Source organism: Octopus bimaculoides, chromosome 11 (genome assembly GCF_046866305.1).
Source record: "Octopus bimaculoides isolate indiv1 chromosome 11, ASM4686630v1, whole genome shotgun sequence".
Lineage (NCBI taxonomy): Eukaryota > Metazoa > Mollusca > Cephalopoda > Octopoda > Octopodidae > Octopus > Octopus bimaculoides.
In genome coordinates, this window is record NC_142938.1 from 67,605,951 (window position 1) to 67,624,027 (window position 18,077).

At 37.4% G+C, this 18,077-nt stretch overlaps 1 protein-coding gene across 50 annotated transcripts in view; it reads right to left on the reverse strand.

The window, feature by feature from the left end:
* Positions 1–18,077, reverse strand: part of LOC106882850 (uncharacterized) — a 187,340-nt gene that overhangs the window by 136,820 nt on the left and 32,443 nt on the right. For all 50 annotated transcript variants that reach the window (XM_089360293.1, XM_089360290.1, XM_089360275.1 and 47 more), the window contains exon 2: positions 10,045–10,136. In XM_089360293.1, the coding sequence (XP_089216419.1) occupies positions 10,045–10,136 (92 nt within the window). The remainder of the gene's footprint in view (positions 1–10,044; positions 10,137–18,077) is intronic.

Genomic DNA, 18,077 nt, shown 5'->3' on the forward strand with positions numbered 1-18,077 from the left:
TGAAACAAATTGTCCTTCACATGTTCCACTAATGCCATAATCACCAAGAAAGACGTGAATGTCACATTGTCTCATCACTTACCCTCACTCGTAAGTTGGTAGCTTTTTGTTTGAGTAAATCCATGCCCCACTCCAACACACACACGTGTATGCATGCAGACAAATAGTAAGAGTTTGCCAATTCAGCAAATTTGAATTTTTATATGAACAGATGTACCCTTCCTAATATTAACTAACTAAAATTGAAATAATTTCTAAGTGATTTTCACTAGGAAGGCTAAAGAACATAAAGTAATGTAATATTGTCTAAGAATACATAACAATATGTAAGAAGGGTCGTTATGTTTGATGAGTTTGCTATTGGAGTGTGAAGCAAGCTTTGAATATCACATCAGTTGCCTGGAGTTCAGGAAAGAGAAACTACAAATAAATAGTTTTGAATAAATATGATGTACCCCCTCTCTTTCTCTCATCAAAATCAACAAGAGAGACCAACTGCTCAGCCATTGTTTGATGCTTGTATCTATGGTGAGACATAAAGAAAAGAACCATGGATTTGATTATAGTGCTGAACCATTTGCTATAACCACACAGAACCATCCAGACATTTTGGACTTGATGATAACACTAAGTTGGTGCAAAGTATGCCATAATCCCAGAAAACAACATATTTTAGACTTTCCATGTAAAATATTACCTTTCCCTCTAGTTAGTAAGGCAACCAAAGTTAAAAAGAACCTATCCACCCATCAAGTGAGATATTCTACACCATACAGCAACCTGGTGCTTAAAAACTTAACTCAAAATAAGTTCCTCACTATGCAATACACACACACACACATTTACGCATATTTGTGTGCTTCCATGCATAAGCACCTATACTGGTACATACTAGCACTTGTTGATAGCAAAGTAACTATGATAAAACTTGATATAAAAATCTCCAGTTTAGTGTATTTCTACGAAAAATATTATTTTAATATAAGCAGCACGTTATGCAGAAAAACACTAGGGAGTTAAAATAGTAAGATAAAAACATTGTTTCGAATTTAGGCAGAAGCCCAGCAGTTTTGAGAAGAGGAGGTTAGTCAATGCCATCAGTCCTCAGTATTTGACTGGTACCTTATTTTATCAACCAGGAAAGAATAAATAATAATAATAACGCACATATGGTTGTGATGCATGTGCCTGGTGTACCCTTATCAGACGGGTAGTCATGATGGGTATATTGGGCTTTGTATATTTTACCCCAGTGTCACTTTGATGGCATGCACTGCTCTCTCACTCAATAATAATAATAATAATAATAATAATAATAATAATAATAATGAAATTATTTTGTATTGTGCTCTGGTGCACTACAACTCATCAAAGGTGCATGTACAGTACATAGAATTATATACAAAAGTTAGGACAGTATGAGTCATGATGTACATGTGTGCATGCATATGGAGGGGTGGATATCAGGTGTAGTGTTGGCGAATTTCAGGAAGCATGGAGGTTTTAAAGGATGCAATGTCTTGGCAACTAACAACTGATGCAGGAAGTTTGTTCCATGCTTCAGCAACTCTGAGTGTGAAAAAATGTTTCCGAAAGTCATGGGAGCTATGCTGTTTTCTGACTTTGGGATGTTGACCTCAATGGGATTTTGAGCTCAGAATGTAAAGAGCCAAAATAAATACAACAAAGTATTTTTGTCTGATGTCAACAATTTTATCAACCCACCACCCAATTACCCAATAAACAATAAATTTTTTTTTTATTTTTTTTTTTAGTTTCTAATTTCTTTTCCGTTCTAAATTTTTGCTGGCCATGTACCAACAATTTTGAAGGGAGAGGGAAGTTGATTACATCGACCCCACTGCTCAACTGGTACTTATTTCATCAAACCCGAAAGGTTGAAAGGCAAAGCTAACTTCAGTTGCATTTGAACTCAGGACATAAAGAGCTGAAAGAAATGTTGCTAAGCATTTTACCAATGTGGCAATAATTGCCAGCTTGCTGCTTTACACAGATAAGCACAACAGCTCAAGGTTTAAGAGAAAAGATCAGTCTATTATATTGACTCATTCCAATACTTATTTAGCATTATCACCCCTCCCTACCACCCAAGATGGTTGAAAGACAAAGATGACCACAGCAGAATTTTAATCTAAAACAAAGAATAAAAAAAAAATACAAGTCCTTTTGTCCAATTTTCTCAGAAATCTGCCATTACATACAAAACAAGTCATACAAAAAGGGTTACAAAATATGTGAAGATGTACCTGCCATAAACTGGAGTGGAGTAAAACAACAGAAAAACAGGCTGTGCAGATAACAATATATTGAAAGAGATGGTTATATGCCGGGTGATACACACACACGCACACTGACAGACAGATGTACACCTATTAAACTGCCCAACCCACGTGGAGGCGCAATGGCCCAGTGGTTAGGACAGCGGACTCGCGGTCATAGGATCGCGGTTTCGATTCCCAGACCGGGCGTTGAGTGTTTATTGAGCGAAAACACCTAAAGCTCCACGAGGCTCCGGCAGGGGATGGTGGCAAACCTTTCTGTACTCTTTCACAACTTTCTCTCACTCTTACTTCCTGTTTCTGTTGTGCCTGTAATTCAAAGGGTCAGCCTTGTTACACTGTGTCACGCTGAACATCCCCAAGAACTACGTTAAGGATACACGCGTCTGTGGAGTGCTCAGCCACTTGCACGTTAATTTCACGAGCAGGCTGTTCCGTTGATCAGATCAACTGTAACGCTCGACATCGTAAGCGACGGAGTGCCAACAACAACAAACTGCCCAACCCATGCCAGCATGGAAAACAGACGTTAAATGATGATGCTTTTGAGGATGATTTAAACACTGAAATGTTAACAGCTCAATGAAAACTAAGAGGAGCTTTTACTTAAACGAGCCAACAGGGAAGTTTATGTAGCAATACATGCCAGAAATAGCAGTTAGATATCCTTTAAATAACACCTTACTATCTTAAAAAAAAGGAACCACAAATTGGATTGCCTAATCGTAGATACACTATAGGTAAGAATAAAACTAATACACCAAGGTAAACACATTAAGGCAAACAAAAAAAAAAAATGCAAAGCAACAGCTGTAATATCTTTATCATAGATTTGTTGGATTACAGTTGACCTGAGGTTAACCAACATTAACAAAGCAAAAACAAAAAAAAACTCATATTTGCACCTCTTACTATAAATATATATACATTGAAAATGTATAGCTTTATCTTATCAATCAACTGAGTCCACATGGATGATCATTTATTAGGTAGAATACTGCTAAAATCATAATTGCTTTAACACTAGTAGGAAAATGCAAAGTTCACTTTATACAACTTTAAAAATATATTCAATCCTGAAATAATATACAGAACCAGCAGGATTTCCAGATGATAGAGCTAGATTAATATTGATTTCATTTCAAATTTACTGAACGTGTGTGCATCCAGAGAGGGAGAAAGAAAACGAGGGAGAGGAGAAGAACAATAAGTAAAGAGCTCGCTTGTAAGCTGGTCTGCCAGGTGCTGCTCTGTGGCTCATATCGTGTATTATCAACATTTTGTGTTTATCAACAAACCCAACATTAGGAACATTGCACTGAATATCATCAGTGTCAGTTACATATAAATATGAAAACTAAAACAGAACAAATGTAGTTGTTGCTGCTGCCGCCGCTGCTGCTGCTGCTGCTGCTGGTGGTGGTGGTGGTGTTGCTGCCATCATCATGGTGGTGGTAGTAACAGAGTTTTGTTTCTCCAAAGACAGATCCTACCTGAAACTTTAGATTTCTCTACCACAAGGCAAAATAATTAAATGCACTTTGTGAACTTTTTGCACTTATTATCCACTGGTGAAGATCCCCTCCCAACCCACCACATCACTACTTTTCTGGGGTGCTGCTGTTTCAGAAGACTTGTAAGACAAGTTGTAATCACATGCTTGATTAAAGTTTCAGCGTCTGCAATGGCACCACCATTTGAGCATGATCGTCACCAGCGTCGCCTTCCTGGCACTTGTGCCGCAGCTTCGCGTTCCTGGCACGTGAAAAGTCATTCGAGCGAGATCGTTGCCAGTGCCTCTGGACTGGCTCCTGTGCAGGTGGCACGTAAAATACACCATTTTGAGCGTGGCCGTTGCCAGTACCGCCTGACTGGCCTTCATGCCAGTGGCATGTAAAAGCACCCACTACACTCTCGGAGTGGTTGGCATTAGGAAGGGCATCCAGCTGTAGAAACTCTGCCAGGTCAGATTGGAGCCTGGTGCAGCCATCTGGTTTCACCAGTCCTCAGTCAAATCGTCCAACCCATGCTAGCATGGAAAGTGGACGTTAAACGATGATGATGATGATGATGATGATGAAATACAGTACGAAAGCTGCAGTGATAATAAATACTATGTTGAAAGTTGCTTTATGAAAACTAAGAAGAACGAGCAAGATTTGAACCCAAAACATTGAGATGTTCAATTGCAGTTAAATGTATCATATTCAATCATGGATAATGACCGATATTTAAGTACACAGGCTCGAATGCAAACTTTAGTATGGACATTGTACTATGCTACCTATCTAGTGAAGGAACCTTTTATATCTTCATTCAACATTAAAGAGAAATAGCAGCACAAGGCTAACAATGTTTTAGGGGCTGGTGTCAGTCGATTACATTGACCCCAGTGCTTAACTGGTACTTAGTTTACTGACCCTGAAAGGATAGAAGAAAAATTGACCTAGGCAGCATTTGAACTCAGTCTATGAAGAGCTGCAAGCAAAACTGCTAAGCAGCTTGATAGCTAACAATTCTCTCGGCTCACCATCTTACATCCATTAGATAATTCTTTCTACTATAGGCACAAGGCCTGGAATTTGGGGGAGGGGACCAGTTGATTACATCGACCCCAGTGTTTCACTGGTACTTAATTTATCGAGCCCGAAAGGATGAAAGGCGAAGTTGACCCCGGCAGAATTTGAACTCAGAACATGAAGACAGATGAAATATTGCTTAAGCATTTTGCCCAGCATGCTAACGATCCTGCCAGCTCGCCACCTTAACATCCATTAGATAATGTAGTCACATATGAACCTTTAAAAAAAGTGGGAGTAGGGGATGAAAATTGTCACACTTGGAATACATTGGAATTTGCTCCTTGATCTATTCAAAAGGCTGTACCTCTATAACTACTAAAGTTTTATGAAACTCAAGTTATCTTTGCATCAGTTTTACAATGCTATACTCTTGTCGACATCAATAGATTCAAAAACAAAGCCTCAGTCTCTTCCTTCCCACCCGCCCCACAATCAAAACTACATTATTTAATCCAATACATAAATTAGCTTTATTAACCTCACCAAAAAAAAAAAAAAATGCAATCTAGCCGACCCCTGCCACTAAAACACATTTTTTCTCAGTTGTTTTACAACTAATGAAATATGCAATACATGCATCAGTTACATTTAGCCTTCTAAACTACATCCGGCTTTACAGAGCTAAAGATGTACAGCAGCACCCTCCAGTGATGGCACTGAAACCCCTCCTTTTAAAATGCAGCCCCAGCTTGCCTGGTCCCTTTGAAACAGCCTCTTCTCTCACCATCCCCTCTCTTCTTCTATCACAATTTAATATTCCCTCTTCACACACAAATACATATATACTCACATTCACACACCTATCTGTATGCAAGTAAACACACACATCATATGTGTGTGTGTGTGTGTGTGTGTGTGTGTGTGTGTGTGTGTGTTTGCATCCCCTAGACCGCACTTCCTTTAGCATTTATGCCCCAAGAACACACAGTTACCTCACATTGTTTTTTATCTTACGCAGCTTTTTTTTTATCTTACGCAGCTTTTCTATCTGCAACCTATCATTCTTTTGATCTGTAGACCAATGTTCCTACTGACAGGATATATTGTTGTTGTTGCTGCTGTTGTTGTTATGTGTTAAAGAAGAAACATAAGAAGCTAAAATGTCTTGTTTCCAATACATTCTGATTTCAAATTTCACTAAACCCAAAATTTGCCATTCACCTTTCTATGGTCTGATAAAAAAAAAATAAATAAATAAATAAAGATACCTAACAATACTAAGAATGATTAAAACCAACAATATTACACTTTCATTCTGCCGAGGTTAACTTTGCCTTTCATCCTTTCGGGATCAATTAAATAAGTACCAGTTACACACTGGAGTTGAAATAATCGACTTTATCCGTTTGTCTGTCCTTGTTTGTCTCCTCTGTGTGTAGCCCCTTGTGGGCAGTAAAGAAATAAGAAATAGCAACTGGATTTCCCTCAAATCAAACTTTAACGGTGCTGGGTGGGGTACACATTGAATAATGTGGTCCTTGTTCAAACTTCCTTCAGGAAACCAAAAGTTGCAATGGTCATGGCTTGGCAGGCCTTTGATCATAGCACTGGTCAATCAGAGCAGACCCAGGGTTAAACACCAAGTACTTATTTCAACTTCAGAAGAATGGAAGAGGAAGTGAGAACAGGAGGAAAGATTTTAGCTTTTCATAAAGTAAACAGTTTATCTCTACTAATTTAGCTACAATTAATACTAAATCATAATAAATTATTAACCTAAAACAAAAATAATAAAGGTTGCTATTTCAAACTGCTTTGTCCCATACCAAGTCACTGAAGTGCAGTGCAAGGATGGGTGTGTGTTTATTTTGTAAATCTCAGTCCTTGCATCTAAGTGTTTTCACAGCAAGACACCCTCCTTTACTACTGTAGCACAGAAGTAAAACAGAAGTGATAGTGTTATATTCAAACATGCTAACTGATATACAATACCCACAGACACAATAGACAAGTCAACAAGTGAGCCTATAAGCTAGAAATAGCAGCAAAACTATAAATTTGCACTCTGTCGGTCATGACAACAAGAGTTCCAGTTGATTTGGTCAATGAAACAACTTGCTCATGAAATTAGTGTGTAAGGGGCTGACACACACACCCTTGATGTAGTTCTCAGAGAGATCCAACATGACAGAATGTGACAGGCCAGCCCTTTGAAATACAGATGCTATTCATTCTTGCCAGCTGTGTGATCTGCAGCAATGTGAAATAAAGGATCTTGCTCAAGGATACAACATACCACTGGGAATCAAACTCATGACCTTACAATTGTGAGCTGAATTCCCTAACCCCTAAGCCATGCACCTTCACCAGTAAAATCATACCCAATCATCATTTAATGTGTTTTCCATCCTGGCAATGGAAAACTCCAACATCTGCTTTAGCATGTTTCTATGGCTGGATGCCCTTCCTAATGTCAACAACTTTATAGAGTGCACTGGGTGCTTTTATGTGGCACTGGCACTATTAAGGTCACCGAGCAACTTGCAAGACAAGACCATCCCTAAACTGAGTGGAGAGAGGTGACTTTATGGTAGGTCATGACTGAAGTATGATAGGGAAACAGAAATAGGTGTCTTCCACTAAGAAGATATATATGACTACAATTGGAAAAGAAAGAAGATGATGGCAAAGAAGAGTTACAGGAAGGTGGATATAAGTCATATAACCAGGTAAGTATGGTCATGTGAGCATGAAACAAGAGTGTCTTAAAGATAGGACACACTTGACAATGCAATCCTGAACATGCTCCTAGAAAGATAGGAAGATTCCAGCAGCAACAACTTTGATAACAGGTCTGCTCAGTCAGAGTTGACCTGGAACAAGACAATAGTGAAATCTTTTAAAGCAGTGCCCCATGCTGGGACATCATCTTGAAGGGTTTTCATCTAACAAACTGACCCCAGTATTTATTTACTTTTTTAAAATTCTGGTAGTTATTCTATCAGTCTTTATTGCCAAGTTACTAAGTTACAAGGACATAATCAAATCAACACAGGTGTCAAGCAGTAGGGACAAATACACACACACACACACACACACACACACACACACACACACACACAAATATACACTTATGCACAACAGGCTTCCACACAGTTTCTGTCAACCAAATTCATTTACAAAGACATTGGTCAGCTCAGAGCTATAGTAAAAGACACATATGCAAAGAAATGTGTCTATGTATGTGCCAGCACACGTAGAGACATGTGACTATGTATGTGCCTGCGCATGCAAAGAAGTATGTCAATGTATGTGCCCACTTGTGCAAAGACAAAAGTGAAAGTATGTGCCTTCATAATGATTCATGTCGAAAAAGTAGACAAGAAATGACCCACATTAGTAAATATAACCTGTAAATATGATGTGGGTTGCATTTACTGAAGCTTGACAAAGGGTAGGTTTGAAAGTGTGCTAGGTTTTGTTTCAGAGGTCGTATTGGCCATTTATCTATATATTTATCTGTTGGTTTATACAGTTATTCCATTCCATGCGCACACATACACACAAAAGAGCAGAAACACAATCCATAAAAACATACACAAACAACTATTCATACAAAAAAGAAAAGAAAAAGAAATATGCATAAACTATTTAGTTCATTGCTCTATTAAATATATATACACTCCTTTATTCATCTATACAGTCAACAGAAAGTCTATCAATGCCCACCAAGGATCCAGCTACCGATACAATACACTACGAGAGTATCAGAGTGGAAGCACTCAGCTGTAAGTCTGCACTGAAGGACTTTCATACTGCTCACATTCAAACAGGCACAAAGGAGTAAACTGAAATGCTGTGGTGCATTGTAGCACAGTGTAGTAGTGGTGTAGTTGTTGTTGTTTAGAAGTAGGTCAACTCTCATCAAGCAAATAAATGATCTAAGGCATTCCCGACAGGTCTTGAAAGGAGGGTGTACCTAGGACTACATCATCGCTTGTGTTCTATTGCTGCTTCATATACAAGATGACAGAATGAAATTAGTGGGAGATTAGGCTGCTACCTCTAACAAATCAGGCAACCACATATAGGCTCTTTGTTGGCTCATACGGTGGACTGTAACACAGTATGGTGTGATGTGAAAGTCAGGTGTTTATTCTATTGGTCTCTTTGGCTGAATTGCTAAGTTACAGGAGACAGAAACCAACACTGGTTGTCAGACAATATGGGAGGTGGTCGTGGAGACAAACACACACACAGACACATATATCATCATCATTTAACGTCTGCTTTTCATGCTGGCATGGGTTGGACGGTTTCACTGAGGACTGGCAAGCCAGGAGGGTGCACCAGACTCCAATCTGATCTGGTAAGATTTTTACAGCGCTGGATGCCCTTCCTAACGCCAACCATTCCAAGAGTGTAGTGGGTGCTTTTTATGTGCCACCAGCACGGGGGGGGGGGGGGGCAGTCAGGCAGTACTGACATTGACCATGCTCAAATAGTGCTTTTTCTGTGCCACTGGCATGGGAGCTAATATATACACACAAACACACACACAGTGGCTGTGTGGTAAGTAGCTTGCTTACCAACCACATGGTTCCGGGTTCATTCCCACTGCGTGGCACCTTGAGCAAGTGTCTTCTACTATAGCCTCAGGCCTTGTAAGTGGATTTGGTAGACGGAAACTGAAAGAAGCCCGTCGTATATATGTATGTACATATATATGTGTGTGTATATGTTTGCGTGTTTGTGTTTGTCCCCAACATTGCTTGACAACCGATACTGGTGCGTTTACATCCCCATAACTTAGCGGTTTGGCAAAAGAGACTGATAGAATAAGTACTAGGCTTACAAAGAATAAGACCTGGGGTCGATTTCTTTGACTAAAGGCGATACTCCAGCATGGCCGCAGTCAAATGACTGAAACAAGTAAATGAGTAAAAGAGTGTATATATTCTGTCAGACTAACAATTATGTGTTATAATCATATACATACACAATGCACACACACACAAACAAACAAACGTCAGGCTTCCATACAGTATTGGTTGACCCAGGGCTACAGTAGAAGACTCTTGCCCAAGGTGCTGTGCAGCAGGACTGAACCCAAAAACATATGATTGAAACGAAGCTTGTTAATCACACAACCATGTCGACACTTATGATAAAGAAAGTAAATTATTAAAAAAATGCAGCACAAGCAAAGCTGCCCTACTTACCCTGCAGGGTAGGCAATAGCTCCAGTATTTGGGTCACATGTCAATCCTGCCGTTGAACTAATGGTTAATCCTAATACTTTCTCCAATGTAACCTAAAAATAAAAATAGGCATTTAAATATTGAAAATAAAAAATAAAATAAATATTGATTTCTTTGACTGCAACAATATTTTGAATCTTTTTGAATTAGAAATTTATATATTAATATTTTATTATTAATTAGAGAAATGAATATTATCGATAAATAAGGAAATCAATATTAAAAAAAAAATAATTACATACACCCAATTACAGAAACAATATTTTTAATTATTTATTTATTGTAATTAATATTTTTATTATCAAAGCAGTGAGCAGGCAGAAATATTAGCATGTCAGACAAAATGGTTAGCAGCAATTCTCTTTACATTCTGAGCTCAAAACTCACTGAGGCCAAGTTTGCCTTTCATCCTTTTGGGGTCAATCAACTTGCCCACTTCCCTTGCTGGCTTTGTGCCAAAATTAGAAAGAACTACTACTACTACTACTTAAAAAAAAGATAAGAGGGAGAGCACTAGATATTTAGATATATTGCTTTATATACTGAGTTTAAAACCAACCAGATCCAATCTTGCCATAGTCAATTATTACATATTGGCTGGAATAGATAGTGTCAGATAAAATGCCTTGCAGTATTTAATTATAGCCCCTTACATTCTGAGTTCAAATCCCACCAAGGTCAACATTACCTTTCAACCTTCCAAGCTTGATAAAAAAAATCAATGTATTTTAATGGACTAACCCCTCTTCAACAAAGGACATGCTCAACTGGTTACGGTCAAACAAATGATAAGCAAATCTGTGATATTGAGCAAAATATTTGCTGTAGTTTATCTTTTATACCAAGACAAAAGGATGGACATGATAACACTTCCAATCAGAAGCCATGAGAGCTAGTGCCTGGTACTGCATCAGGGCAATAATAATAATAATAATATTATTATTATTAATAATATTATTATTATTATTAATAATATTATTATTATTATTAATAATATTATTATTAATATTATTATTAATAATATTATTATTATTAATAATATTATTATTAATAATAATAATAATAATAATAATAAGTAGTAGTAGTAGTAGTAGTAGTAGTAAGGCAAGCTGGCAGAATTGTGAGCAAGCTGGACAAAATGCTACTAAGCATTCCATCCCAATTCCACAAAATTCAACTTTACCGTTCATTCTTTTGGGGTTGATAAAATAACTACCAGTTGAACACTGTGGATGATTTAATCAATTAAGCCCCTCCTCTGAATCTGCTAGTTTTGTGCCAAAATTTGAAAGCATTATTATAACTATTGTTGTTATTAAGGTGGTGAGGTGGCAGGATTGTTAGCACGTCAGGCGAAATGCTTAGCAGTATTTGATCTACTGCTACATTCTGAGTTCAAATTTCACTGAGGTCAACTCTGCCCTTCATCCTTTCGGAGTTCATAAATTAAGTAGCAGTCAAGTACTGGAATCAATGTGATCGATTGTCCCCCTCCCCACAAAAATCCAGGCCTTGTGCCTATAGTAGAAAGGATTATTATATCTAATACTTTGTAAAGCTGTAAAATTCATCACCATTTCCATTCTCTGGTAATTAAATAAGCACAAGAGATTAAATTTCTATAAAAATAAAGGTTTTTATCTACTAAAACAGAACACCTCCCACCACCTTTTTTTGTTTTGTGTTATTAGCAAGAAGGGGAAGAGCATTGGACATCACCCATTTCAGTCAGAATATTGAAGATTGGTGGAAGAAAGGGCAGTTATCCTCTGATTTGAGACCTTGAGCAAATGGTTGTAACAGAGCAGACTCTACTGGTGCCCAACACTCAATGTCCAGCCAAGTGACAGTATCATACTTTAGCCACCACCTCCTCTCTTCTCCACACTTAGGCAATGTAGCTTTTTTTCTGTTCTTCTGTCCTGCAAATTATTTGATGACCTCACTAGTGCTTGTAGCACAAAAAAAAAATGCACCTAGTACACACAGTATAGTGGTAGACTTTAGAAAAACCATCCAGCCATAGAAACCATGCCAAAGCCAACATTGGAGCTTGATGCAGCCCTGTGGCTCATCAGATTCTATCAAACCATCCAACCTATGCCAGCATGGAAAATAGACATTAAATGAGGAGTAAGGAAATTTCACTGCCACTAGAAATTTAAACCAGCAACAGTCTGTGTGCCACCAGTCATAAAAGGAAACTGAAGTTGCTTTTGCTGTTAACAGAGTATTTAGTACATGAGGTCCTTCTCCATCTACACTCGCCTACCAAAACTAAGGTTGGGTATTAGCCACAATAAATTTACTAGTTCAAAAGGACCTGCAAAGAACATGGTTTCTGACCCTCTTAATCTGACAAATTTATATAGAAAGAAAATAATTATCCTAATATGACAATTGTATAGGTCTATGTGTATACAATAACTCAGTGTGTATATGAGTGAGAAAGAGAGAGAGTTCTAGATATGGAATGAGAGAATAAATTATATATGATGCAGACATAATCTGGGTAGGGATACAAATAATTTGAAAAAGCTTGTGTCAGTTTTTTTTTCCTTTTTTTTCCAGATCTACTTCAGATATTTGTAATGCTTATATTTAATGATACACTGACCAGAAATAGCAATCATTATGAGGAATTAAAGTTGCTTACTTCAAATGCATAATTCTCTGAATATATATATATATATATATATATATATATATATAATCATATCAAGAGAGAAGTAGTAATGACAACAATGGCATCAAAGAGAGAAAAGGAGAAACAGAGATGGTCAGACAGATATCATCATTTTACGTCCATTTTACAATGCTGCCATGGGCTGGATGTGTCATCACAAACCAAATAAGTTCTCATTTGAAGTTACTGCTCTCCAAGACAAATTAGGACCATATCTCACTCATACATAACATTTTTGGCACGGTTTATTTGTATGAAAGACATTCCTATCACCAATCATTTTACTGAGTACCAGAAATGGCGACTGTCATGTTCCTGGTAAAACTCAAGACCTCTCTACCTTTCATTGTTTCCATTCATTTGACAGTTACTTTATAGATAGTACTGAGTGCATTTTATCACTGCACCAGACTTAGAAACGCTTTTTTTTTTTTTTTTTTTTGTTCCCCAGCAGGACTAAAAGACTCCTGCCTACCCTATGTTGTTTCCATTTGTTCATTCATTCACCAATACAAAAGTATTGTTTCATTTTAAACAGGTAGAAGAGAGTTAGAACGAGAGTAATAGAAGAGAAAGAGTAATTGAAAAGAATGAGAGTGGCAGTCAGGAGCCAGATGGTGACAGAAGAGAATGTGAAAGAATTGAGTGAGACAACTATATGATGATTGTAAGGAGATTGATTAAAAACAGCATGAGCAGTGTAATAGGATGACAAGAAAGTGATATGAGGAAGTACTAAAAGATCACGAAAATGATAGGAGAAAGTGTGGTGAGGGAGTGAGAGAGAGAGAGAGAGAGAGAGAGTAGTAAAAAAAAGAGAAAGAGAGTGTGCTAGAAGAGGAGTGTGAGAGAGGGAGAGAGGTGAGGTAGAAAAGAGAGAGGGGAAAAGAGACTGATGGATGTCAATAATGAGTGAAAAGAATGTAAGAGGGAGCAGTGGATAGCAATAAAGATGAATGCATGGTAAGGGAATGGGAGTGATGGCTGTCAATGAGTGATTGGAAAAAGGAGCAAAAACTAGCAATAACGAAGGGTTAATGCCAAAGGAGAGACAAAGCCAATGCAATATTATATCTCTCATTAGATAAGTGATATGATGGGAGAAGGATATAATGACAGTAGGAAGGCACATAAATACGTAAGGAGGTGAATGGTAGAAGTGGGAGTAACAAAGAAAGGGAGATATACAAACAATGGCTGAAGGAGGCTTAACTGTAGGTATTACATGACCCACTCTATCATCATCATCAGCCCAGTACTTTGCTACATTAAGCCACATGAAGCTCAGCCTCTTGAGATCAGCCTTAACCACTTCATTCCATGTCTTCCTTGGTCTCCCACTGCCACAGATTCCATCCACTTTTTTTTTTACACAACTGGCATCTTTCACAAGCATCATCTAAACACATCACCAGCATAATTTTCTTTCTTTCACACTAGAGTCCCAGGGCAATCAAAGACTTATGGACTTGGAAGATGGAAACTAAAAAAAAGCTCATTGTGTGTGTGAGAGAGTATGTGTGTGTGAGCATGTGTCTGAGTGTGTGTGTGTGTCTGAGCGCGCATGTGTGTGTATCTGAGTCTGTGTGTGTGTAAGCACGCGTGTGTGTGTGTGTGTCTGAACATGTGTGCGTCTGAACATGTGTGTGTCTGAGCATGTGTGTATGTGTGTGTCTGAGCATGTGTGTGTGTGTCTCCATGCCTTGACTTTGTGTGATAGTTGCAAACCAGTATCACCATCATCCAAGTGGTACCCTTTGTTTCCAATCTTCTGTGAAAACATGTTAGGTTATGGGGAGAAATAAGTGAGGATTGGTGATAAGAAGGGCATCCAGCTGTAGAAAAAATTCTACCTCAAAAAATTCTGCCCAACCCATGCAAGCATGGAAAAGTGGATGTTAAGACAATGGTAACAATGATGATGTTATAACATATATTGTAAATACACAAATGTTAATGATTATAATGAACACTGTATATTAAATAGAGAGGAGGCTAAATGATTGCCTCACAGCTATTTCTACAACCTACATTCTGAGATCAAATTCTGATAAAACTTTGTTTTTCGTTTCATTAAGGCCAATAAATGAGGAGCAATTGTTGATATTTGGCCCATGTCAACACTAATCCAGCAGACCCTGTGGTTGTTGTTGTTCTAGCTACACCCACCTTGTCGTGATTAGGGCTATATTATCTAACTGAGGTCAGTAAAATATGAGCTAAGGAAGATTTGGTTGTTATTCCTAGCAGAGAGAGCAACAACCTAGAAGCCCCTTCATTAAATAATATTGCTATTGTCTAGTTTTAGGTCAACAGAACTATTTCATCTAATATAAGACAGTAGAAAACCAATGGAGAGAATTCAGGCTACTGTTTCTAGTAGGTTGCATGATTACACAGAAGCTCCCTTGTTGAGTGTGGTTGATTCCATCAACAATATCTTTCCTGCAAAATTGGCTTTGTGCCTTGTCAAACAAAATTGATGTATTTCTATCCCATTGGGGAGGAGGGGTCATGTTACAAAGATAAAATGAAGATATACAAGTGATCTGGCAGGTGATATAAAAGAAAAACAGTCTAGGTAAATGTAAATCACAGACAAGAGATATTGGCACCATAGCGAAAAGTCTCTAGATGGTAAAATAAACCTGAAACAGTAGAACTGTAAACATCAACATCCGATGGATTACAGAAACAAACATTTCTGTTTGAGCATGAGGTTGAAGTTCAGAATTGTTAAACTTGTTAAATGTCTAGGTCAATGGCACTGACCCATGGTTTAATGGTCAGTTTCTTGCTATGAGAAGGATGGGAGTAACGATAATTACTTCATTTAACAGAATACTGTACTATCAATGTTTAATGTTTAAATATCATTAATAATAATGATGTAATTCCACCAAGATTGACTTTGCCTTTCATCCTTTCAGGGTTGATAAAATAAGCACCAGTTGAGCACTGGGGTCAATGTAAGAGACTCGCCCCCTTGCCAAAAAATTTCAGGCCTTGTGCCTATAGTAGAAAGGATTTTATTAATGATAAAGCTCTTTTAGTCAGCTTCTAGATGGAATATTCCTTAACATTTATCTACTAATATGTACATTCTACTAGTAAAAGACTTCCAGAAATCTGTGTTTGTGATGCGGTTTCAATTCCTATCTCAGCCATTTCATTTAACCCCTTCCTAGACAAATTATATTCCAGAAAGCATTTCATTTTGAATCGATTTAAAATTCTTTTTTCCTTTTTTTTTTTTTTTTGTTACGTGAAAGCTTTTTGTTTTCATTCTTGAAAACATTCTTCTACTTAATATTTTATGATTTTTTAAAAATAAATGTATGACATACAATAGAAACCCATTCAGGCAATCAAAGTTGAGCAGCGGCTCAACCTTGTCAACTCCCACTTATTGTTAAGTTGTAATTCAAACAGCCTCTGGTCTTCTCATAACTTTTGTTTGAATATTTACTTTCTTCATAGCTGAACTGCAAGCTCTGGACAACAAGCACACATCTCTTCTCTTTATATTTTAGGGCTAACATTTTTCCTCTCCAAAAGGCACAAATTTCACCCCTATTCAGTTTTTCTTCTTTGAGTCATTCAGTTATTTCCTTTCCATCTCGGATATAATGTCATACATTTCAGTAAAATACTGGACAAGTATAATCAGCTAGTTATGGACCAGTATAAAAGTCATCAATACTTAGGCAGCAGCCTTGTTGTAGCATAGGTTTCATGTGTCATAACTATGTGTAAGGACACTGGAAGATCACTAAATTCCTTATCAAGCTTCTTCAGTCCATTTTGTAAAATATGTTTTGAGTTACCTCATGCCTTTTCTCAAAAAATAACATTATCAAAATTCAAGATATCACAGGATAACCCAGGGAGGGAGTAACTAGTTTCTCATACCTTACTCTCTTACTATGTCCTTCTTTTCATCTTCAATAAAATATAGCAAATGTGAAACTTAAGACCCAGTCTTCAGCAATGCTACACTGCTTCACTATGTTTTATTCTTTATTTATCAATAACATATCAAAATATAGACATCCGTTTTAAAGTTTGTTATTGAAAGGTAACATGTATGCAAAAGATCAGATATCATTGAGTATCTTATCTGATTATATCATCACTCAAGAACATAATATCCTTAAAGATATAATCACATTGTTGAAAATAAGAAAATGATAGTATTTTCCACAATTCAAACATTGTTTTGACAAACCAATATTCCATCATCAAGAAGCAAGGTGAGATGATGCACCTTTTAACACTAACCACATATAGTGTTTATATGATCAACTGACTGCAGGACCGATCCCAATGTAATGAGAGCGATAAAATTTAATCTCAGTTACAACTGGTAAAGATATATATTAAATTTAAGCTAGATAAGTTATAGGCATTGAACTAAAATGTAACGAGGAAAATAAAGAAGAAAATTGCTCAAGAAACTGTACAACCAATATACTGTACAGTGAAAAACTTTCCTCTTCATTAGCACACATGCCCAACTCTCTAAACAAATTTTCTTTGGTGAACCAGCTGTTGGCTCTCGATCACATAGCGGGATCAAAGAGGAGATACAAAGACAGTCAAGACAACCTTGAAAAAGTGTAACTTAGAACAGTCTACTTGGAAATATCTAGCTCAAGGTTGCTCACTGTGTACTCTGGAGTAGAGCACTCAGAATCAGAAATGATCAGAGAAACTCAAAAGAGGTGGAGGTCTGCAGGGAAAGTAGGAGTCCCACTTGATCCTGGTTCAGCAACTACTAATTTGAACTCAAAATGTAAAGCATTTTGCCCAGGTGTGGATGGTGGTGGTGGTGGTGGTGGAGGACATCTCTTCTCATCATCCCTCTAATGTCCACCCCCACCCCACCCACACGTGGGCAAAATGCTCTACATTTTGAGTTCAAATTCCACCTAGGTTGACTTTGAGGGTTGATAAAACAAGTATCATTTGATCATACAACTGGAATGATCATCCTACAAGCAGATGAAGATCCATTTCCTTTACTTTTTGTTTACTTATACACATCAACAAATGAGCCAATGAGGTAATCTCTGTGTGGCTGTTCAATTTGCTAGAAATAACAGCCAAATCTCCCTCACACTATGCTCTAACATTTTAAAAATGAAGGACACATTAAATAATGTTGTCCTACATCTTCAATAAAAATACAGAATGGCTCATTCTGGCCTGATCTGTGTTTAAACTGACAGGCATTCGTTGCAACGAATGTAAATGGAGAAAACTTCATGAAGTACATGTAAAATATGTATGAAAAATATATGAAGAA